The sequence below is a fragment of the Sturnus vulgaris genome, chromosome 2, assembly GCF_052056855.1.
Source record: "Sturnus vulgaris isolate bStuVul1 chromosome 2, bStuVul1.hap1, whole genome shotgun sequence".
Lineage (NCBI taxonomy): Eukaryota > Metazoa > Chordata > Aves > Passeriformes > Sturnidae > Sturnus > Sturnus vulgaris.
Genome location: NC_142244.1, coordinates 37274629 through 37300247, shown reverse-complemented (window position 1 = coordinate 37300247; position 25619 = coordinate 37274629). Strand labels below are relative to the sequence as shown.

Genomic DNA, 25619 nt, shown 5'->3' with positions numbered 1-25619 from the left:
TCTTAAATCCATCTTAAACATACTTTACACTTTGGCTGAAAAAATATCAGTAGGATTTGATATTTGGCAAGGTATATCAGAAAAATTAATTTTATTATATATCATCTTTTACCACGCAGAGTTCAAAGCAGGATCTGTAGATCCACTGAACATAATCTACAAGGGCACATTCACTCCACCACAACATTTATGTCATTTTCTATAATATGAAAATAACAAAAAAATTCAGACTGAATTTAAGGATCAAGTGTTAAAAATGTCAAATCTTTGAACAGTGTTCATCTTTTGCAGTTCCAAAAGTATTTATTTTTACTCCCTTTTAATTACTTAAGATCTGAAGAACAAGCCTGATATATTTACTCCCTCTGACATCAAGATCCACTTTTTCAAGACAAAGAATGGCAATTATCTGCATAAATCAGACAAATGGCTATTCAAATATGGACAATTAACAGATGTGAGGTCAAAAATGACAACACCGTTGCTCTGTAGAATTCATGCTTATGAAAATTATTTTTTAAAAAATAGCAATTTCTCTGAAAAAGGTCTGCTCTTATTATACTGGTGAAAATAGCATAAACAGATAAAAAATGTTGCTGTTTTAAAGAAAGGAGAGCTACTCCAATGAAAATAAAGCAAGTAAGATCAGATTATGGACCAATACAATACTGGTCCAGCTACTTAAATATGGCACAAAGTAAGAGGAGCAAATCACTGTAACTTTTTTGGTTTCCAGCAGTTGCAGTATGAAAGTGTTCTGAAACTAGACTTTTGCCATTATTCAGCTCAATTACATATGATATTATGTTGTTCCCACATGCATGCAAATAGCAAGCCACGTACAATTCACATTGTATCTCATTCCAACACCAGAGCTGGCAGCAAAGACTGAATATCTGGAGTTGAATATTTGAGGCTCAGTCACATGCTTGACTTTCAGATCCTTTCAGACACTCAGTGTTGGATTCAAGAGACAGAGAAGCTGAGAGGAAAAATGTGTGTATATGGAGTTGGGAGCCCTGCTCAAGGCAGCAGCAGTAGTGAGCTGGCAGTGAATCCATGTTTGTTATTTCCCAGAAGGCCCTGGGAAAATATTCAGTGGAAAACTTTCAGCACCAATTTGTAAAATAAATAAGTGATGTCTCTTGACATAAAAAAAAAAAAAAAAAAAAAAGGTACTGGGACATGTTCTTTTCCATTATATCATCTTAAAACTTGACTTATTCCCCTGTCCCAAATCCAGTTCCTACGCACCACCATCCCAAAGTCTCTAGGCCAAGCATGGATGCAATTGCAGGCCCCCACTGCACGACAAGACACCCAGAAGTAGGGCTAATTGCAGCTCTTCTTTCCAACCTTTTTAACTGAAAAGCAACACTCAGGAGTGTAAAAATTGGATGTTTAGCATGATCCTGTATCCCAGTTTTGTTCAGCAGTGCTGCACCTCCACTGCTGAGCGCTTTTCAGTGGTATTGCATCAACAGGTACCCACAGGTGTCCCTGCTCTGCTCCAGGCTGGTTGAGGATATAGTCTCAGACTCAGCATGGCTTGGGGGAGCCAGGAGGACATGGAAAGAACAGGAAATTAATGAGGCCACAGCCTCCTCCAATTTATCCTCCTTCTGTGGCCTCATTCACCTCTTGTTCTCTTCCCATATGGGTTTCTCCACCAGCAAGATGGGAATGACAGCTGGCATCTGTTTCCATGGCTCCACTGCGCTCCATGCTCTCTGCAGGGGCCACCCACCACCCCTCTCTGCTGCCCATGAGTGCCCAGGGTATATCTTCCAGACCTTCTCCATGCTACAGATGGGTGTCCCCATTCTGCATAGCTGTGACGCAAAAAATGACAGCAGTGATGACAGCAGTGCTAACCCCTGCTTTGCCTAAACATTTGTTCAGCCTTCAGGTGTTCTGGCCACCCCAGGCATTTTGCAAGCCCCGTGGAAATGATGAAATTCATCAAAAGCAAGGCAGAACTGGGAGCACTGTGCTGAACCCCAAAGCTGGATGTGCCCTGCCAAGTGCTCCTTCTAAACCCCACCAGCACCACGTGCAAAGGCGGCTGCAAACACGCGCTGAGCTGCCTGCCCTGTACCAACAGGAAGGGAGCTCCCTTATCATTGCCCTGCCATTGAATATTGACTTAGTTTGGTAAGTTTGAGGATGTCTCAAGGAATCATTCAGCTTATCCCTACACCAGATTTTTGGGTTGGGAAGTGTCCCTAGCCCTGAGGTCCTTAGCCTGATGCCGCTGTTGTGGAAAAGAAAGTGTCTATAGTCATATTCAGAAGAAATTATTTAGAAGGACTGTTTCCAAACAGTCCAGCTAGATCTAAAATCAGTATAAGAGGGCTGAATTGGGACCTAGGCATTTTTATTTTTCAGGCCTAGAGAGGCAAACTAATCTATTTTTTTCCGAAAAAAGCCACAATAAGCCACAAGAAACTTGCATCTCTCCAATCAGAAACACCATGACTATCTAAACTACATCTGATTGGCCTCCTTAAAATCCTAGGACCCATATAATGCCCCTTTCTTTATTATTCTTTAGTTTACAGAATAAACTGATAAGCTGAGAAAATATGTGCAGTATACCATGTATTCTGAAAGTGCTCTAGTTGCTAGAGTTATTAATAGACACAAGCACAGGCTAAGATAAAATATGAAATCCTTTTTCTTTTGCTAGCAAAAAATAAGTAAAAAACATATAATTTAGGAAGTCATATAGAAACAAACTGCATAATCTACAGATAAAGAGAACAAAATGCTAGTGGAAGCAAAGCTTATTCATCACTTTATCTTGCAACCTGACACAGTACATGCTCAATCTATTTAATTACAGGAACAGAAAAATAGCAGAGAAATATGTACACAGAACAGCAATGTTTCCAGTCCTACCTTGGTCGTGACAATGCACAGACAATCCATTCTGTAAATCTCCACAGGAGTGTATGTAAATCATAAAAATAAATCAGCAAGGGTGAGGAAAGGCTTTTGAATAGCATGAACAGAACCGGAGGCTTGAATCTGCACAGCCGGCTTTTCCAAGTGGGGCCCTCATAAGAAACTCGAGTCCTCCTCCACAATGCTAAAGGCAGTCATGATGTTCACAGGGATCAGTAAACCCACTAGAAATCGTCTCAAGCAAAACTTCCAGGTGGCTTATCAGGCTTGATTGCTGCATTGTTCAATCTGAGATAAAAATGTGCTGTTGAATGGTATGCAGCCCTCTAAATGGGAAGATGAGAACCACAACAAGCACAAAAGAGCAAAAGCATCACATTTCAGCCCTAGCTCTGGTTTCACAATTCTGATCTGCTGTTTCAGTATACCCATAAGATTTCCCTTGCCAAGTCTCTCTCTCTCTCAGCCTCTCTCTCGCGCTCTCTCTCTCTCTCAATCTCTCTCCCTCCCGCTCTCTCCTTCCCTGTCTTTTTTTTCCTCCCCCCCTTTCACTCGCTCTCTCCCTCCTCTTCCCTACTAACTCAGAGCAAGCACAAAACACACAACTATCGGGCCCATCTATCACAGCGCTGTCACTTCTCTGCCAAAACAACTGCTTTGGGTTGTAAGGGGTTTTATTGAGAGCATGATTCCTACAAACACACATTGCTGGAAGTGCATGATTGAAACATGAAGGTGCGTGCGAGAACTCGTGCGTCACAGCTACAATTGCTCAGAATTACTGGGTCAGATTCGGATTTGGGAAGTGAATATAAATAACAGCTGGATAAAGCGAACTTTAGCTATAGCAGAAAAAAATCAGTCAGGGGAAAGAACCGGGATTTGCATATTTACACATGCACGTGGATCTGTCAAGCACAACAGTGATATAATTATAGTTTACCACCCATCGAAAAAAACCCTACATTATATACATTATTCAAAGCTTTGTAGGGGAACCGTTTTTTCCCCCCCACCTATGAAAAATACATCAAACTTTTAATTAAAAGACAGCACCTTTAACAGCAGTGCTTAAACACTCCTTAAATTCTCTCCCAAACTTTTCTTGCATCATTGACAGATTCACAGACTTAATCTATTTATCTCATGTTCTCTATGTTTTGCTTGGAGTTTTACAGACTGTTTAAGCCCCCACAGCCCTACCTTTCTTGCAGTGATGCTGGTGCAGAGCTTGCCTTTCAGGTGTTTTACATGAATCATTCTGAGTTAGAAAGCCTGCTGTCAGCTCTTACAGGCTTCCCTCTCTTCCAGATAGAGGAAGAGGGAGAGAGAGAGAAGAAAGAGAGAGGGAGAGAGAAAGAGACTCAGAAGGGGAAAGATATGTAAAATGAAAGCTCTGGCCAAAGGGAGAGGAAAATCAATGCTCCTATTCACTGGAAAAAAAAAAATACAGCCAACTGGACTGTTGACAGCAACAAGAGGAAATGTCTAGACACCCATACATTACAATTCACCTTTTCAACACACTGGACAGCACAATCTCCCCTGGGTGCTTTGCTGAGGATCTCTCATTCTCACTCAGAGCTAAAATATGTTTTTAATAAAATAAGTTTTTCAAGAAAATAAAAGATTATTTAAGACTCATCTCTCTTCCATAAATTACTCAGGTTATAACCCTAATATTCCCATGATTGTTGGAGCAGTGAGACGCTCGCTAAATGACACATATTATTTTGCCAAAATGAGGTCACTGCTACCAAAGTTACAAAATCCATAGTGAATCAGATATGTGGTCAGAGAGCAATCAACCCTCCCCCAACTATTAAAGTCCTGGTGGATACAGCATCTTAAAGAGAAAGTCTCCAGAGCACTTAAAACCGTGTCTAAGGCTTTAACTCACTCTGAGCAAACACTTGTGCACAAAACAAACTTGATTTGCGTTTACAGCTGGGCTAGAACCTGCAGGTTTTCTCCCTACTGAGGTTTAGTCCAGTAGCCAAACAGACAAGTTTATTAAACTATAGATTACATGAAACAGGGAACTTCCAAACATCCTTGAAGTAAGACCCAATTAAATGTCTCCTTAAGAGGAAATGAACCCATTAATATGGTGTAACGTAAGCCACCCTTGTGCTCTAAGCATTATCAGTTAAAAGTGAATTCAGTCAACTCTAAAATCAGCAGATATTTTAACACTTGGGTGTAAAGCACCCAACAGTTTATTCTCTTCTAATTGATAGATTCAAGCTGATCTAGTAAGGTGCAAAGTATTTCATACATATAATTACCTTGGCTGTAAAATTTCATCTCAGACTTGAAACTGGCATATGGAGATGTATTTTGAATTTGGTCTCCAAGTGCATGATCTGTAAATGCATCTACTTGCAATTCTACTCTTGTGAGATGATCCAGTGAATTCATGATCCTATTTAAAGTTTATTTGAAAAACAGAGGGTTTCAACCCTTTGGGGATGCTTACATGAACGTTACTCACCCAGCTCCCTCAGTGTACCAAAAAGCTTCCTCCTGCACTTCTCCTGTCACCTCCTTCCATTAAATATGACAATAAGCATTTAACAGGGCACAATTTACACATGTGCTCCTCGAGCTTAATACATAACTGAGCAGTTTGCTCCCTAAAATACTGCCACCTACTTGTTAGCCCCATAATCTCCCATAGCCCCATACAGAAGGAAGACATGATTTTGGGGATGCAGACCCTAACTTCAAACTTCCACAGGCTGATTTTGGTTGCCAGGGCTCGCAGTCACAGCTTCTAACACACAATGACTGGCAACAGATGACTGTCAATGGGTCTCCAGTGTTTCTTCAAAGATTCAGTCCCTTGTTTCCATTAACAACCCAGCCCAGACCCCCAAAAGAGGCTGAGCTGCTTAATTTCGTTTCTCCAACTAGATATTTTTTCCATTAATTTTTTCTCCCTAAGAATAAGATTTTCAAATCCTTAGCACTGCTTTACCCTTCATTACCAACACCTCCTTCTGCTCTAATTTCTGGAGGTCATATCACTGCTTAGTTCTATTTTTTCCTCTGTTCTTCCAGCCTTTTTATTATATGTACATATGATCCTGACTGAAATCTACTATAGAAAGGCTTGACCCAGAACTAAAAAATTGAGGAGCAGCCATCTGGGGTGAAAAGACATGGTTTATAGTTGCTCATAGTCAACTTAGATGGTAAAAAATAACCTCTGTGATGAGCTCTGACTCTTGGGAAGCCTTAATATAGGAAGAATAACAACTATTTCCCACTGTGACACCAGTGGCTCTGTTGATCACCATGTGAAAACCATCTGCCCAGTTGACTGCTTCCTTCTCCTTTTAATTTTACCAAGGTATTTGTTTGTAAGTCATACAATAACCAACAATATGAGGTGAGTGGGTGAAAGGAGATGGTCTTTTAATGCAGTTTACACTGAACAATTTAATGCTCCTTTCTGGCATTAAAGTCTTCATTGTATGCAGGTACTTCCACTTGGATAACCAAAGCAGAAGGTTTAATTAGGCCACTATATTTAGAACCAGAGCCTGCAACATCCTGCTGCATTCAATATTTGTAAAAGCAAGCTTCTGCAAAAGCTAAATCATTAGAAAATATTCTGATTTTTTTCAATCTTTCATTATGCACCTTCTTAAACACTTCTTAAATTCTTTTGAAACCCAAATATTATAAAGCAAAAACTGCAAAGCAAAATAGATTGCTAAAAAAAATTTAAAAGCATAACTTGTTTATTTTCTTTTATTCAAAGAGTAAAGATTATAAAAAACAAGAGCACTGAATCTCCAAGTTTTGGAGTAGACACTAAGAAAGGAGATAGCTAACCAGACTGTTAACATTGCATTAGCAATGTCAGCATCTTAAAAAATTTAACGAGTGACTAGAGCTCTGTGCACCTATACAAAGAACACATGAAGACACACATGCTCTTACCAATATAAGGAAAGATTTATTTACTCCTAATGCATCTTAAACTGTGTATTATGGAGTACTTGTTGATGGTGTTACATTCCCAGGTTATAGTCTCCTTCTTCTTTTCAGGTTCTATGTTACATCCAAACAAGCTACAAATAAATAGTTTCCTGATTATATCTTCCAAGAGGGCAATTGATGTAGTTGGCAAATTATGTCTTTACAGCCAGAGCTCACTTATACCACTTGAATCCAGTTCTTGTGGATTCCAGCTGGGTACTTAGTAGGTTAACATCAGGATTCAAGTGATCTAAGTATATGCTACAATGGAAACTCTCATGAGACAGTTTCTTTATGATGGGTGCTTTGTGGTACACTTAAAAAAAAAAAAGAAAAGAAGAGAGAAACTACTAATCTTGTAGATCCTGGATATGTAGTTAAAAGCTGTATTACAGATGAAATGTTAGAATAAATCCTTCTTCATCCATAAAGAGGAGTTAATACAAATTTCAGAAAGCACGTTCTGTATACCTTAGTCACTCAGAATTTTAATGTAGTTCCCAGGCTGAATCAGAAGCCCAGGAGTCCTGGTGTTAATTTAAAGATCACCAAATTAGCAATTCTTCCCCTCCTAACTGCAGCAGCCCTAAGAGCAGCAGCTCTGCAACTGGCCTCAGGCCCAGGAGAATCTCAGACAGAAGCTATAACACGAATCATTCCCTTCACCCGTGCATGGCAAATTTCACTGCTATTTAGCACAATCCTGACCAATTTCTCCAGCTGCTAGCTTTTCCAATGAGAAGAAAGAGACAATTTTCTTTTTGGTGGAGAAGCAGACCTTGCCTCTCAATGTCCTGATGGTAGATGGTAAAATGGTCACAGGGAGAAGGGAAAGGTGGACAGGCATCTCCACTCCTTCCCCACAAGGTCTGTGCACCCAGGTGGCCATGGTGCCCTTAGGCTCAACAGCCACAGAAAAAAAGTTTCTGCTTCACAGTTAAGGAGGGGATTCCCTGTCTTCTTAGCCCAAGTACATTCCCACCTTACCACCCCTTTAGGCAGTACGTGGGAGCTTGCACCACTTAAGCCAACCAACTGCCCCATAAGAAAAATCAAAAAAGCTACTTCTGATACAGTGCAACCTCTCCAGCAGTCTCATTGCCACATGCTCACCAGTTTGGGGGCCTATGAGAAGGCAGTAGAGCAAGCTGGGAACATAGTATGACTTGTAGAATTGTAGGACATGCACTTTCATCATCACAGAGTATGGGGTAGAGGTCCTTGACCCATCCTACAGCACTGAAGGCCCTTGGACAAGCTAGCCTTTCAAAAGCCCTGCAACCTTCGTTAGTTTAAAACTTGTGCCTAATTTTTTTCTATTATTTCCCATACAAATCCATAATTGTTTCCTTGTTTCACACAAATCCCTTACTCTGAATGAAACAGAAGTGCTTCAGTTACAAATGCTCTGCTGGCTTAATGCAGGCTGGGATGCTCTGCAACAGAATCCACATGGTACTCAAGGGTGGTACATCCAGAAGCAGTTCTCAACTCTCAAGATCAATGGTGAACCAAGAGTTAATTTTCATTCTTGGGCATTGTGCCTGGGGAAGTACATCTAACCACCAATAGATCATCAGCAACTGAAAAGCTCTGGCATGTATGTTCAAACATGTAGCTTCTGTTAAATAGCTGGGTGTCACTGCCATAGCAGCCACTAACACTCAAGCACACTCACTTGAAAAAGAAATCAGACAAAATGATGCTTTCAAGTGAACTGGCACACTAAATCACAAGTTCCTGGAAACAAAACCAAAACATCTGCTATCTACCATCCCATGGTACTGAGAACTGAACAAAACACCACTCACAGCTCTGAATGTCTTAGAGTTTGGCAATGGAGTTGCCAATTTTTGGAGTTTCCGCTCAGGTACACTTTGTACATGAACAGCATGAAAATGTAATACATAGAATTGCTGATGGAAAAACATTCAGTCCAAAGTTTGCAGTGACTCTAAGTAGGAGGGTGGTACATTGTTCATCTGGGCATTCATAACAGAAAACGTGTTGTGAAATTGAGATGAGATTAACTTCATCGCATGATTTTCACAACATCCTCGTGGACACAATGTATTTAGGGCATATATCAAACTTTTCATAACTCCTTGCTTTGGAGAAATAAAATCTTCCATAAATATAAAGACAAATTTCAATGAGCATATATGTTCTTGTACTTCAACCATCAAGTAACACCACTCTACCATATGGTACAAAAGTTTTTATGATTGGGAAATTGGGAACACAACAAAGAAAGTCAGAAAATCACGTCAGAAAATTAGATCTTTAGATTTTTTAAATTTAATGAACAGAGAAATTGATCTATTAAGGGAAATAAAGCCCATGGAAAAGCTTTAGAAAAGAGGAATAATTCCCAAGTTTCTACTGTTGGAAACAACTTTTGCTGAAGTCTACAAGGTACCACACAAACACATCTGCTCAGTTAATGTATCTTTTCTTTTCAACATGTTTCCAGCTTGCTTACTTTGAAAGAAAACTTACTAAGTTTCTTTCACTTCAAAAAGGAAAAATACACAATGACATCAAGGCTGAAGTCTACATAATAATATCTAAGGCCAAGGGAATTGTTCCAGCCAAGTTGTGACTCTATGAAAATAATGGAGATACTATAATGAAACACTTATGGCTTCACTCTTTCGTGCAGGAAGACAGGGAAGTGTAACACAGCCCCTTTACCACAGCCATGAAGTAAGGCTATTCAAGAGAGTTTTATGATAGGTATCATTAGGCTGCCCATACTAAAATCATAGCTTTTCTGATATTCAAATGCTTCCATACTGACTCCAGACTAAAAAGAAACTACAACACATACTAAGAGACTGAAAACAACTGGAATAAAACCTACTAACTGCACAACAACTCGGACTTTAAAAACAGACTGAAATGAAACTACCTTAAGATCATCAAATCTGTAGAACCATCGCCAATATGAGCAAGACTTGTACATAAAAATAAAAATTAAATCCTGCCTAGGTCAGCATAGAATACCCAGGGTTAGCAATATACCACAATTAATTGCAGCCATAAGCCTCATTCAAATGTGATAACGGACATGAAGTCATTAAACAGAAATAAAAAAAGCTCAGATTCTGTATGTCCTATACACTTCACCTCCAGCAAAACTTCATTAAACAAGGATTTCATTCTCTGTCACAAAAAAAGAATGGACAGTACCTTTGTCTTCATGTCTACCACATAGTTTTCAAAAGTCAGCTTCTCCTTGTTGTCTTCACCATGTTGGCCAGATCCTTCTGATTCATTAGAAGCTGCAGGCTAAAGAGCAGGGTGGAAAAATACACAAATAAGATAGCTGAGAAGTGTGCTTTAATTCAATTACATTTAAACATAAAGATTAGCATGTAACACACAAAAGGGTAGCCTGAATTCAGATAAGTATCAGGTGGTTTATACAGAAGATTTTCATCTCAATGTTTTTTCATGCAAAACTTTCTGTGTTTGATCCTACAGGCACTCTCATGGAAGTCTGTGAAAGTCTTAATAGGCTAAATCTGCAAGATGATGCTTATCATAATCTCTGTGTGACTTCAGAAGGCATTCAAGGTGCTGTGCAGCTCTCAGCAACAGAACATAAAGATAAGGAAGGAAATCAGTGCCCTGGCAAAAAGACCTGCTCACTGTGATGGGGCTCTCATCTGGAGTACCTGCAGGAATATATATCTCCTTACAGCAACAAACAAATTATCTGGTTTATTTTCTTACTTCTAATTCATGACATTCTCCTAAGTGAAACATTTTTAAAAGGTTTCGTGCTTGACTAATAACTATATGTGTAAATCTTTTAAATTCAAATGTATTTTTTTGTTACTCTTCCTTCATTTACACAGATTTCAATCTTACACTGCTTACACAAAGCCCTCATAAAACACACAGTATTTCTTCAAATAATATCTTTGGCAGAAGACATAGTAAATGGCTATATTTGTTTTTTCAATTTTCCTGCTGGAAATCTAATATATTACTGTAGATTTTACATTAAGACAGTAAATATTACAAATGACATCTCTGTTTACAATGCTCTGCCCTGAAATAATGTGCTTGAAAAGTCAGCCTTTGAAGGAAATGTGATGACTGTCTCTAACTCGGATCTCAAAAAATTTCTGAGCACTCTGCAAAAGCACAAACAGGAAAGTAGGGAGGATTCCAACAGAGTTCAGTGTCTTGTGTCTGTGGGTGCCCAGCATCACAAGCACCCTGAGTGATTTAGACCCATCCTGTTTTAGCCTGTTCAACAGGAGTGCAGTCAATTTTAACACTACAGGCAAGAAATTGTTAGCATTTTGAGTAGAGCAGCCTTTGCCAGCACAACTTAGAAAACAACGAGCCAGTGCCACAGAAACAGCCAAATCACACTCGCATGTGCAAATGTTCTCTCTTCTGATCCTAGGTTGTTTATTTAGGGCTCTGTCCAGCAAAAGACTGAGTGCTGGCCCCAGTCCAGCCAACTACTTAGACACGTGCTTCTTGCTTCTCTGGAACCAATGGATGAGTCTTGTGCTCCAGTAAAAACTGTGTTTAAAGGTTGGATCAGGCCCAGCAGCTCTGCATTACGTGGGGCTAAGTACACAGGACTCCACAAGTCCTCTCTGAGGTTACAGCTTCCCTCACATGAATAACCACTCATTCCCTCGGCTGGTTTCTAGTCACCAAAGGGTGTTGAATATCCCCCATTTGTAATGTGGAAGGGAGTAAGGGACAGAAAGACAAGGAGGCCAAAATTTTCAAGGACAGCAGGAAACTGAACCCAGGTCGTGCCTCAGAGCCTACAAAAAATCCAAGCAACTCCCTAAATGATTCTTTCAGGAAGAGAAAATTGGTTTTGTGAGGAGCTAAAAAGCATGCATAAAATTTTCATTTCATCTTTGCTTTGAATACCTGACATAAATGTTTTTGATTGTTATTATTTACAGGCAACAATATAAACTATTCAAATCGATACATTATTTATTTGCTCTAATTATCAAGATCTAAAGGATCCTAATCCAAATGAGCTCAGCTCCTGCAGCTTCTCTAACGGGGTTTGACAAGCTTCAGCAGAAACTTCTATGGTAACATTTATCAAATGAGTGCAGCTGCAAAATGGGATAAGAAACTTACTTTGTTTACATTTTATATGTTTTTTTTCTCAAATTTTTCACCATTAGTTGGCTCCAATATTTTGAAAGAACATAAAACAATGTCATAAGATGCTATGAAATGTTTCCACTGTTTTCTTTAGAGAAATGGGTCACAAATTCATTGTAAAGAGTAGAAAATCAAGGACATTAGGGGGGTTCAAACAGCTCAATCAAGAGTGATTGTAATAAATCTGGAACATCTCTCTGTTCCAGTGCATTAAGGTTCACTAATCATTAGCAAAATAATATACAGTTCCCTAACCTAAACAAAGCATACATTAGAAATCCATCTGAACACCAAGAGATATTTAATTCTGTGTTATGAAATAAATAGGACTGTATAATCCAAGAGACAGAAAGCGTACTTGCTGTGCATTGTGACAGATTTATTAAAAGCTAACAATCTTGGATTTGAGTCTTTTCTCATTCTTGATTACATACAACCCTGCCTTTGGAGGCCAACAAAAAGTCTATCCTGCTTAAAATTATTTGTATACTTTACAGCCAAAAGCTGCCTGCTCATGCAAAGGAAGCGCTTCAGCAACACATCATTATTCCTGAACCACGACCAGGAGATGAAGGACTGGCAGCCCCACCATGACACACCACAAATGCAGTGGGCAACGTGTGCCATGCTCACACATCCTTGCAGGAGGTTCTGGAAATAATGACTTCAAGCTTGAGCTACAATTACTGCCAAAACTATAGACTTTTTATCACGCTCCTGCATCTAGAGGGCTGGTAGTTGGAACAACTCTATCTTCCTCCTCACAGAAGAAAGCATGATCTTATGCTCTTCAAATTGGTCAAAGAAACAGAAGAGAATTCACGTGCAAATATTGCAAGGGCAGACCAAAACTTCACCTGGTAACTTTACTCACATGGTTAGTAACCATGAGCCTTGCAGATCACACCTAAAGCAACCTTCTAATTTTGTACAATAATAAACACTAATCTATTTATATTATAATTAGCAGATACTATTTAGACCATAACCTCTTCAACATATTTCTTTTGTTGTGCAAACTCACAGCCTTATTTAAATATTTATTAATAAAACAGTAACCACGTTATGTACCTTGCCAATTTTCTCTAATTTTAACGGCGCTCAGTGAAGTTTTTCTGTGCTTATAACACATCTCACAGGTAGCTTTTTAGGACCTGCACAAGTGACACAATCAACTGACAACAAAACTCTGGCTGATTATTTTTTGCCAAAGTACATAGATATGAGTTATGAAAGACTAGTCACTGCTTCCACTTTCAGCAGGCAACAGGTTCCAGCTCACATCTGAGCCAGCAACCAGACAGAAGGAGCATCTGCCCTCACAGGCAATTATGGCATATGGGTTTTCCATGAGTTTCTATGGGAGGTCCTCCAACAGCAGCCAAGCCATGTAATGGTGGATGAATTCCCCAATCTAACACAAGAATTTATAGGATTTCCAGAATTTATACCGGATATCTCAATAGGAGGAATGTATAACTATCCCCAATAGTTACCACATGTTTATTTCTTGGAGTGAAGCCCAACACTGAGAATATAAAAAATATTTTTAAAAACCCAGGAAACATACGTGCAAACTTTATTCTGCTCTTCCACATTCTAGGATATTGTTTCCAGGACTTTGAATTTATTTGCACACGTGGAATATTTTCTAGGACATATGTGGCTAGAAAAGGCTGATCAGCTTTACCAAGGGCCCAGGAGGCTGGGTGGAAGTGTGAGGAACTACAGTCCATAAGCCAAATAAGTGTGCAACTGCTAGGGCTCAGAGAGCCAATGCACCTTCCCCTACAGCCCCTGGCTTGGGGAACACTCTCCTTTATGCTTTTAGCAAGAGAAATTCAAAACAGAGGTTGCCCTGAGATCTCTTTGGGCACTTTGGATCACCAGTTGGCTCCAGTCTCATGAGAGCCTGTCAATAAATGCCTGCTTGCCCCAGGTGATTTGTATGAGGAGAGGAAAGGAATAAAAACCCCCAGTGATTTGTTACCTTTTGGATGCTGATATCTGTCAGAAAATCTATCATCCTGGTAACCAAACGCTCCCAGAAACATATAATGCTGAGAAATACTGCTTTTATTTAATTAACTTTTCTAGAGCAAGCATATTTGAAAATCATTAGAATATCTAAAAAGCTACATTTCAACATAATATATGCTCTAATTATCCATTTTATGGGACATTGATGTAAATTAATTCATTCAGCAGATATGCTGGAGTAGGAAGCAACCTGAGCTGAACTGAGATGCTCAGCAGGACACTGCTAGTAGCAAAGAACAGAGCACACCTCTGTGCCAGGTACAGCCAACCTGCTCACACTCTGCTCAATCTGTGTGTGAACCAGAACTGGACCGAAGTCAAGTTCATCCTTTACAACGGTGCCAGCAACAGCACGAATGCCTTCTGTGCCTGTGATCCGTCCTCCAAGCTCTGCACCTTTCTGACATACCTACACAGAGTTGACAGCTCTCTAAACATGCTGTCACCATCACTGGACCACCAAAAAAAAAAAAAAAAAAAAAAAAAAAAAAAGTTGTACATCTTGGACAGACTGTGGGAGACAAAGCATCACTGAGGGCTTGATGAGATTTTCCTGCAATGCCATGCAGAGAAATAGTTCTAGAGACCATAAGACATGCTTTGCTAGTCCTATTTCTATGCCTCTTTTATTCCTTATTACAGGAAGAAATGTCATTCAACAAATTTTTTTGACAGGATATGACTTTCATCAATATCACTGAAAACTCAGACAATCCCAGAGCAGGCCATGCTAGAAACTAAAATCAGAAATGTAATCCCACAAAAGTCAAACAGTTTAATTTGCCTCAGCTGGGCATAAATTTCAATCCAGAAATAATATAGCAGAGCTTTCTTTCCTAATTCGGTTTTTCTAAGGCCCTATAGAAAGGCATAGTTCCGTGTCAAATGATTTAGACGTCAGAAAAGATTTTATTTCCGTTTCAGGGTTTCTTGTTCACTTTTTGATTACATCAAGGTTTGCTCCACATCACATTGCATTAGCTCAGACTTTGCAGCTGTCTTAAGTCAGGGTGATGTTGTAGAGCCCTGTAAGAATGTCCTTCAGTCCCTTCTGCACCAGCCTTCCCAATATGACCAGTAAACGTGAATGAAGAAAAATACAAATTTGAGCACGGATTCCACTGTACAAATCACAAGTGTTTTAATTTTTTTTTAAGTTACTGTATTTGAAAGTGAGCATAAATATTAGAGTAATATTTAGTTTGCCCTGGGATTTTTATGATTTCACTTTAACTAATATGGATTCAACCTTTCAGAAAATTTTATGACAGCCTTAAAGAGTGTTACAGCTCAGGAACAATTATCCGGCTGTGGACTTGTGTCTCAGAAAGGTCAGGATCTGATTTAATGCTGCTCCACCCTCCTGAGTGCAAATCTCGCTCTCAGTGTGTTTCTGGATGTCAGAATGTCACTGGTGAACTTTGCATTTGCTTGTCCCCAGTACAGATTTGACCATTCATCTAAAAGCTCTCATTCAAGCCATCAGCTACTGGAGTAATCACTTTTGCTGGACTAACAAAGGTGTGATTTCCCTCACTATGCATATCACACAATTACCTACCTGCACTGCACTGTCAAGACAGGTGGCTTTCCAGGCAGGGCATTCAGGCAGGGAGGAGACACTAGCTCATGCATCAGCTTTTCTCCTCCCTGACAGAGCTCAGATGAAGCTGGCTGGAGTCAGTTGGCCCCACAAACTCAAGCTGGGTGACAGACCAGAAGACACACATAGGATTCATTTTGCTGATCTAGGCTCTGTCTCCAGTGTCACTTGTTATAGAATGGTTTGGTTAGAAGGGAACTTTAAAGGTCACCTGTCCCAATGCCCCTGCCATGGGCAGAGACACCCCTCACTAGATCAGATTGCTCAGAGCCCCAGCCAGCCTGACTTTGAATTTCCAGGGGTGGGTCATCCATCACTCTCTGAACAACCTCTTCCAGTCTTTCACCACCCTCATTGTAAAATAAAGAACTTATTTATTATATATAAATCTAAATCTACCCTCCTTTAGTTTAGCTGTTCCACAAAAACGTTTGTGCCTATCATTCTTCTAAGCTACTTTTATGTACTGGAACATGTTCTAAGGTCTCCTAGGAGCTTCTCTTCTCCAGGTTGAAAATTCCAGCTCTCTCAGCCTGACTCCATAGGAGAGATGCTCCAGCCCTATAGTCAACTTTGTACCCATCCTCTGGACTCACTCCAACAGTCCACATCTTTCCTATACTGTGATCTGGATGCAGTACTCCAGGAGGGATCTCAGGAGAGAGAGAAGCAAGGGGTCAGAAAAGAGCTGGTGCAGAGCCTTATTTTTGAGCTGGGAGACAAATCAAGGCACTCATATGCCTCCTTTCCCAGGCAGCAGAGTCACTAAGGTCACCCAACAGTGGACTCTGCCATGTGTGATGATTTGTACAGCAGCAAGGGAAAGGAGCAGGGCACTGTGCAGCCACCAGAGCCCCTGCAAACACAAGCCTGGAGAGGGCTGGTGCTCAAGTATTCTCCCCTGCCGAGACCTGGCACACTGAATAGCGGTGGCTGGCAGGATCTGATGTGGCGAAGAGAAAAAACAAGCAAAACACACATCACAAAGATGAACTCTGCTGCAAGGATGAACACTCAAATGATGCTCAAAGAATGAGACTGGACAGACTGGCTGCAGTTTTTAGGCAAAGAGACACCCCAGCTGTAGCTTCATGCCAGGCAGATATCTGCCCACAAGAAATGAAAACAATTAACTTATGTATTGCTGATGGGTTATTTTCCAAAACATTCCTGATAGCAGTGTTTTTAAACTCCATAGGGCAAATTGAGACACCTCTGAACAAGAGAATGAATGAGATTAAAACATTAAACAAATAAATGCATTTTCCTCAGCTCACTGGGATCTGAGTCAGATCATTATCCTCATTCCTTTACCTTTCAGCTATCAGCCTGCACTTTGTTGGGCATAAAGAAGATAAAACATGAAGAGTAATTTAGGATATTAAAGATCTATTTCTTTCAAATAAAGCAGAAGCTATTACTGAACTCTTTATGAAGGCTGGAGGAAAAGGACTAGAAAAATTAAAAGGCTGAACATAATTAATGAATGCTCATTTAGAATTCACTCTCATAAAATATCTTGGAAGCAAAACCTACAGCTGAAGACAGGCTGTATGCAGAAACAAGCTCTGGAAGGAGCTCCGTGTGCACTGTTTCAAGCTGAGAAGAAAGCCAGAGAGCTGTGGTTGCTGGGAGATCCCCTCAAGCATGGGGTAATGACACCTGCCAAGAGGCCCTGCAAGAAGAAAGGTCACCTGCAGCAAGAGTGACGTGCCAAAGCACATGGTTTGATTCCAGTTGTGCCCACCTGCACACATTTTATTCATTAGCTTCAGTGGACTCCCTCCACACTTTAGCTCATATTAGTGAAATCACAATCTTGTTGTGAAAATACAAGCAGACCACAGCTGGAAGCAAACGCAAATACTTGGAAACAGAAAAAAAAGAAAGTCAGTCATTAATTGTAAAGAAAAATATGACTAATGATTTTAAATTAAATAATCTTTGCATGCTATTTTAATTAGCAAGGATAATGTTTATTTTACTTACATAGAAGTTCTGGATACATAAATTCCAACCTACATATTTCAGTTGCCATAACAACTTGATACATTTATTCTCTTGTGTCATTTTTTTATTGCATCAGTGTAGATTTATTTTTTTTTAACAACTAGGAAAGAAAAAAAAAGCCAACTGCTTTGATTGCTATAATAACACACTACTTTTTAATTGTGCTTTTCACATTTAATTTTTCTTGAAACCAATGAAATTTTTCTCCAAAGATGTTCCTGACACAGTGTGGAAAATTCTCTACCAATTTCAGGGCTCAGTGTTGGGTCTGTCAAAAATCCCAAGGATATATACAGCCCTTTAGCTCTACTGCTACTTCAGTAGTCTCCCCTAGGATATATAGCTTGAGGTCAAGTTCTTAACAGAAGACCTACACAGTAATTCTGAGTCCCCAGTTAGTGCACTTTGCTCTGAAAACCAGAAATAAATTAAATGAACATCAGACTCTCCACAAAGGTGCACAATAGATTTGAGGCAGCAAGCATAACTGTTTTGCAGAGATGCAAAAGAGAAATCACTGCAGTGTGCTCCAGGCCAGGAGGATCTCACAGAGCAGTTCCCACGTTTCATACACACAATGAGCTTAACTACACTGTTATCCAGGAGCAGAAGTGGTTCCTAAACTCTTGGGGGCTCCAAGGAAATGGATCAAATCTTTTAAAGGTACAGTCAAATGGCTCTATGATGGAAGGAATAGAGAGGATGAGGACAGCCTTTGTCCTTCCCTCTGTGCAGTGTAGCAGAGCTTGTTGTTGCCCATTGACCTTTCCCAACTCTGCACCCCTGCAAATGGGCCCTTTTCAATTCAATTGCAATTACGTAACTCCTGATGTTGCATTTCTATCTGGTCTCCTGTAACAGTCATAATGAGAGGGACTGTATTAATTAGTATCAATTATATTAAGATGAAAGGAAAGGAACTACTTGGTTACCATTGTTCCATACAGCTGGCATGGACTGACCTCAGATTAGAAATAATAGGGCATTTATGAATGTAAGGGTAGAGTTTTTGATGGAGAAGGACTCAGTGAAATGGCTTCTGTGGGCTGCCTTGGCGTCTGGGAACAGCTCTTCTTTTATTCCTAACTATACCTCTACTTTGGTCAGGAGAGTTAGAATGGTTGCTTTCAAAGGACTGTACTCCCTCATTTGTGAGGAGAACAAGACTCTGTGTGTTTAGGAGTTTAGGACAGATCTAGGACAGTTTAGGACAGAGTTTAGGACAAGATCTAGCCCTTATTGCAGCCTTCCAGACATAGAGAGGCCACAAGACAGCTTGAGAGGGACTTTTGACAAGGGCATGTATGATGGGACAAGGCAGAATGGCTTTAAAGTGAAAGAGAGCAGGTCTAGGTTGGGTACTAAGAAGAAATTCTTTACCAAGAGACTGGTGAGGCACTGGAACAATTTGCCCAGAGAAGCTGTAGATGCTCCATCCATAGAAGTGTTGAAGGCCAGGCTGGATGGGACTTTGTGTAGCCTGGAAGGTGTCCCTGTCCATGGCAGGGGGTTGGAACTGGAGGGTCTTTAAGGTCCCTTCCAACCCAAATCCTTCTGTGATTCTAACTCAAAACAGGAGAAACAGTCAAGACTGCTATGTACTGCATGATAACCTTGCAGAAAATATGCTTAAATAAGAAGTCACTCAGATAAAGAGAATTCTGATCTATCTCATGATGTGCTGTAGGTCCATAGCAAATCCAAGAATAGAAACCAATCTCCTGTCTCCTCCACTGGCCCACACAGATTCTTCCTATTTACACACACCTCCAGAGAAATTACAGAGGAGGAAGCTATCCACATTTCACTTGAGATTAAATTTTGTGCTTTTGCTTGCCAGAAATGGTGAAATTAAGTCAGTCTATTCAATAGCAGTAATATAACCCGTTCCATTTTGAGAGCAATATTAAAAAGTGATATTTAGGATGACCAAAGGTGTTTTACACCAATACAAGAATATAAAGCCTACATTAAATTAAAAAAAAAGAACCTCAAACCATCAACAAAACCACAAAATCAAAGCCTTGAATAATATTGTCATGACTTTACTTCTCAAAATAGTTTTGCTTGAAGCATCCTAAACCTTGGTATAGAAGAACATTTGTTTCAGCCAGAGCCATCAGGAGGGGAAATAAGCAGTGGCTGTCATTACAGTGGCAAGCTGCCTTGCTAAGTCATGGCTGCAGAGCTCCACAATCATATATACTCATGCTGACATGCAAAAAGACTGCAGCTGAACAAAACCTTCGGCAAAACATAGTGCCATATCTCTTCATCCAGCTTCTCTCCTACAAAGCATTAGAAAATGCTTCACACCGATATATATCAAAGGGAAAAGACCCAAAAGGTAAGTCAAGTAGAATGAATCAGCTCATTAAACTGCAGAATACATCATTACACTCCCTAAATATTAATAACCAGACAACATAGTTAAGTGAAAGGGAAAATAATATTCCCTAAATACTTTGCAGAAGGTTGAGCTCTGTGGATCTGCCAATGTTTGACAATTTCCTTTGTGACAACTGTCATGACCTCAATGCTGGATAAGAATCTTTCATTGCCTAATGGGGAGATGGCAGAACTCTATTTTGTATGAGGACTCCAAGAACTTATGTTAATTAACATTAGCCATTGTTATTAAAAAATTATGGACTGTACAGGAGTTTGGGCTTCTGTGAGCTTGTAGAAGCACAGAAGCATAAAGGCTACTGAAATTTGATTAAATAAATTTCATTGTCAACTGCAGCTGACAGAAAAGGAGCAGATGCTTATGCACCAGGCAATGCCAAGAGTTTCAGGGAGGAAGTCTCCTAGTATATGTAATGCCCCTTCCATGCATACAACCTTGCACAGGCCATATGGATCCTGGACCAGGAATCCTTCAGAGGTACCAGCTCAAGCTGACCTGAGAAACAGTGTCCCTGTCACAGCTCACTGACACCGAGGTCCTGTTGATACTATCAAAGGGAAATCCTGGATGAGGCAATAGATCCAGTCTAAAAACTGACTGCAACAGCTCATGCTAAAGCTGTCTGCAACTCCATGCATTTGCAATGTGTCCCTGCAGCTTAGGTAGGACCTTCTCCTTTTGCTGGGATGTTTCTGCCATCAAGGAGGCTTGTTTGGGTAGAGGTGTACATACAAACTTGGAAGAATTCCAGATGAAAAACTTGAAAATACTTTCACTGTTGATGAATATTTGCTTGAAACACCCAAATCACCTTTATGTCCTTTACTCTAAAACCTTTACAACCTCACCTCTCCTTAGCAGGGGCTCAAATTCCAATTCTGGTTGTATTCAGAAGCCTCACCACAACTTGGATGTTTGTTAGAGCTGTGTTTTGTTGGCATTATGTGCTATTCTGTATATTTAGCTGTCCTGGTTTCAGCTGGCATAGAGTTAATTTCCTTCCTAGAAGTTGGTACAGGGCTGTGTTGTAGATCTAGGATGAGAATAAAATTGATAAGACAGTGATGCTTTAGTTGTTGCTAAGCAGTGTTTACACTACGCCAAGGACTTTTCTGTTTCTCACACCAGCCCACCAGTGAGAAGGCTGGAGGAGCACGAGAACCTGGGAGGAGACAGCTGGGACAGCAGACCCCAAGTGATCCAAAGGATATTCCATACCATATGGCATCATGCTCACTATGTAAGCCAGGGGGAAAGCTGGCCATGGGTCACTGCTCAGGTCACTGGCTGGTTGGTCACTGGTCAGTAGATGGAAGGTGTAATGTGTTTGGTATATTCAATATTTTTATTGTTGTTGTTATTACTATTTTCCCTTCCATTTCTGCTCTGTCAAACAGTCTTGTCTAAAATCACAATTTATTTTTTTCCCCAATTCTCCCCTCATCCCACTGAGAAGGGGTGAATGAGGAAGGGGCTGTGTGATGTTTAGCTACCTGACAGGTTAAACCACGACAGCAACCCCCATATTGACAACCTATTACATAATTACCACCACCAGGTTAATACCACATATCACTAGCTTATAGACAAAGCTGAAGCTAGGCAAGGTCATCTTCTTCTTTTTGTGCAGTGCTTAGTCAAACAGGGGTCAGTAGAGGTGTCCCTAAAAGAGATGGTAAATTCTAATATTACACTTTTGAAGGCTGTGGGCAAAAATGTAGTTTCTACTACTAAGACAAATACCTGCAATCAGCAATGTAATTTCATGGTTTGGAAACATCCCCCCATCTGTTTTCTTAGCTATAGTTAACTAAGAATATTCTTTTGAATATCTGTGACCAGCATCCTGATGACACTTCACAAAAGCAATCCAAGCCTTCATTTTCTTTTGGCTGAGCTGCAACAAAGCCCTGTGAAGCCAGGCAAAAATAATGGTTTTCCAAGATCATTACAACTTGAGCGCTCCTCTCTGTTCAGCATTAAGCAAGGATGTCAGGTCCATCCTCCCCTCTGTGTGATGACTATCCACATAACAGAGCACCAATAAGTGGTGTTTGGTCCTTGTCCAAGGGTAAAATGATCACTAATTGCAAGCAAAGAGTAATATATGATGATTCTAAAACTCAAAAGTAACAGAATTGTCCACTGTGAGTGCAAAGATATCTGTATATATAAGGCACATTCCCTAGATGGGGAAAAAACCCAAGGAATCCAATAAATAAATTGATATTGAATTAAGAAGCAGCATTAATAAATACACCTATGACTGCAGAAGATGGACTGTTTCAGGCAACAATGTATTCAGCATCCTGAATACTGAAAGATCTAGTTACAGGCTAGCTGCTGACCTAGCAAAGATACCGTTGGGTGTGCCAGGAGCATTTTCTGTCCAAAAAAGTACAAGATATCTCAAAAAAAGAATACTGATTACGTAAGTGAAGGCATATGTCTGTCATGAATCTTCCTACTGCTTAGGAAGACAAAGTTGTCAGTTTTGTTACCTCTGCTTTTCTACAAACTAACACAACACCAAAAAATGTGTGAGAGACAACACTAGCTTGGTGTAATGACTGACCTGAAATCTGTCAAGGGATCCTTTCACTCCTTGTGGTAATTAACCAATTCACAGAGATCAAATTTGCTTTAGTGGTTCATTAAAAAAAACAATAATTTAAAAGTTATCATTGCTGTGTTTATGCCCGAGTTTCAAAAGCTGCCTTTTGAGAAAATGGACTTCAAATCCACTATGTCTGTTACTGCTAATTCCAATTTTTTCCAGCTTGCATGACAGCTGTTTGACTTGTCTCTTCTCTGAAAGAGACACCATGACTACTTGAAAGTGCTGAGATTATATATTTTATATATATATGTATATATACACACACAGTGACAGGGCACAGCAATTCTGAAAACCAGGTAGGCTCCCCTACACTTCTGAAAAGAACTGGAGGACCTGGGAAAATACCATCATTTTGGTTTGTCCTTTAAGAGAAGACATGTTATACAGCTACAGCAATGAACTGAACACCACTATCTGGGCTATAACTGTTGAGCAACAGGCTCAAAAGGCTGCCCTCATGTCAGAAAAGCACAAGCAACCAGACATATCAGCTGAGGTGCAGCCAGAATGCTGAACCCACTCAAAGGTACAGAGATCCATTTGCAGCTTCAATCATTTTTCCCCACTGGTGTTGTGCAGCTCTGTGCAAGCTGATGGAATTGTGAGATCCAGCTAACCTGACATTTTCTAGACATGAGATATTTGAATGATATTAAAAATTCCATTTCAGAACTCATCTGTAAAACTAGTTTTTTGGGTTGAGGGGGAAATAGGCACCACACAAGCCAATATCCAGCACAAGATCTGTTTTGGCTTAACACACGAGGGTTCTGCTCTATTAAACTGTCAATTTCAGCTCAAGACAAGAGAAACTGGAGAAGCAAGAGCAAACAGTGGGACAATACTGATCACAGAGGAGGAGAATATTGCAACAGGAATGCTTGCTATGGCTGAAATCACCTCTCTTTTGGGACAAAACACAGTTTTGAAGATGAAATGAAATAGTCACATAGTGTCTCTGAAAAGCTTCTGTGCACTGGGGGTGACAATACCAGGAATGTTGCTCACTGAATATGTCGTGAAGAGCTGAAGAAGCAGACGTGGAAGTCAAGAGTTAGTGAGGTACAGGAGTAGACATGCAGAGGGATGACAGATCTCAGGAATAAGATAAAGTGGTAATTGATGGTGGAAGGGTAGAATTTAACAGAGGGTTCCAACAGTAAGGCAAATATGGTTAGAGAAACTAGCTCAGAAAGTGAGCTCTACGAAAAGACTGTCCATTTGGATGGACAAGATTAATGGATCAAGATTACATAGGAAAAAGAAACATATTCCTACAGGCTCTTTTCAAGAAGGAGGAGATTGAAAAAGGGTGAAATTCACTCCTGCAGAAAGGTCTAGATAAATCCTTAATTCACAATTCAGCTAAATATTATAATGGCAAACAAGCAGCAATTTGTCTCATCTCTAAACTGGGACAGCTTTCGCTATAACCTGTGACAGATTAAAGTTGTACAAGTAAGGATCAAGGACCAGCAAATGAGTAAAATGTACAAGCTAAAAACACACAAAGTCCCATGTTTGTAGTACTTGTCTAGGATTTGTAATTGTACCATTAAAAAAAAAAAACAAACAAACCCAAAAAAACCAAACAACAAAAGAACAACTGTGGAGATAAATTATATTTTCAAGTTGGCAGCTTTCCCAAAATTTATCAGGTTGTTACTCTGGAGATTGTATTTACTATTTGCTAAAACCTGAAAGTATTTGCTCCAGATTATAGAAAAACTAAACAAAAGAGGCTGGATATTTTCTCTTTCATATATATTTATCTTACTGAGCAAAGATACATTCATCTATCCCAGAAATCAGTCCCAGGGTGACCTTTATGTGATCCAGAAGTCTTGGGGTGATATCATTCTTTATTCTTGGGAACTATTCAAGAAACATTTTAATAAAGAAGTATTGGTAGACAGCAGAAATATATAATGGACTCTTAAATCTCTATGGAGACCTATGTCCTTTGCACATGGAGGGCAGTGAATTCTCTTGCTTAGTTGCTCAGATTGGTGAAGAATCAGAGTTAATAAATGTGTAAGTGAGACAAATTGTTCTGAAATATTTTTAGAATGAATCTTAACTAGAGTACATTTGTCCCTGAATATCAATTTTACAGAACCCTTACAGCTTTATAGGACAAAGAAGCACACTTGAGGAGCTGATGTGCTTGTTTCTGCAGGTAGCTAAAATATAACTTCTCAGAATCTTATTAGAAACAATGAATTGTATCACACACTGTTGAGAGAAACTGCTAGCTTGTGGAAAAAGCCTCTTGGGACATTCTGATATTTTTATGTTGGTAATTTTTTCAGACTAATCTGGTATTCTCTTGTTGAAACATATCATGGTTTAGGAAAATTATTTTAGAAAAAATATTTAAAATTGCAAGAGCTTTTTGTCAAGTGAGATTTCCAAACTAGATCTATCATTTTTGACCTTGATACACAGAAGTGGAATTTACACAATAGTCTGACCTCAATGCTTATCATAATAGAGACTCACTGCTTAATTAAAAGTTTGGCTCATTCTGTATGCTGGTTGATACTCAGGCACAATTTCATTGGGGAAAATTATTGTTTCTGGTCCCTCGCAGCTGTTCTGGCCTGCTCCCAATCCTTTGCAGATGTAATAACAAATCACAGATCAAAAAACTGCCTAGAGGTTGTTTGATAGCCATATTATATAAATGTGAGGAAAAAAATAAACCCAAATAAACCTGTTGTGGAGGATGTGACTCTTTCATCAATGCTGATCTGGTTTAATTTAATATCAAGATCCCAGATCCATCCCACTAATGTCAGTAGCAGATCTCCCTGTCAAAAAAGGACATATGAAACCAGTGAGTCCTCTAAACCCTCATGCAAGGCACACCAATACAA

At 39.7% G+C, this 25619-nt stretch overlaps 1 protein-coding gene across 22 annotated transcripts in view; it reads right to left on the bottom strand.

Moving 5' to 3' along the window:
- Nucleotides 1–25619, bottom strand: part of DLG2 (discs large MAGUK scaffold protein 2) — a 982239-nt gene that overhangs the window by 826933 nt on the left and 129687 nt on the right. For 14 of the 22 annotated variants that reach the window (XM_088159292.1, XM_088159294.1, XM_088159295.1 and 11 more), the window contains one exon: nt 10090–10188. In XM_088159292.1, coding sequence (XP_088015418.1) covers nt 10090–10188 — 99 coding nt within the window. Of the gene's footprint in view, nt 1–2901; nt 3401–4110; nt 4292–10089; nt 10189–25619 lie in introns of those variants that run through there. The other 8 variants (XM_088159305.1, XM_088159310.1, XM_088159313.1 and 5 more) reach the window with 6 other exon arrangements.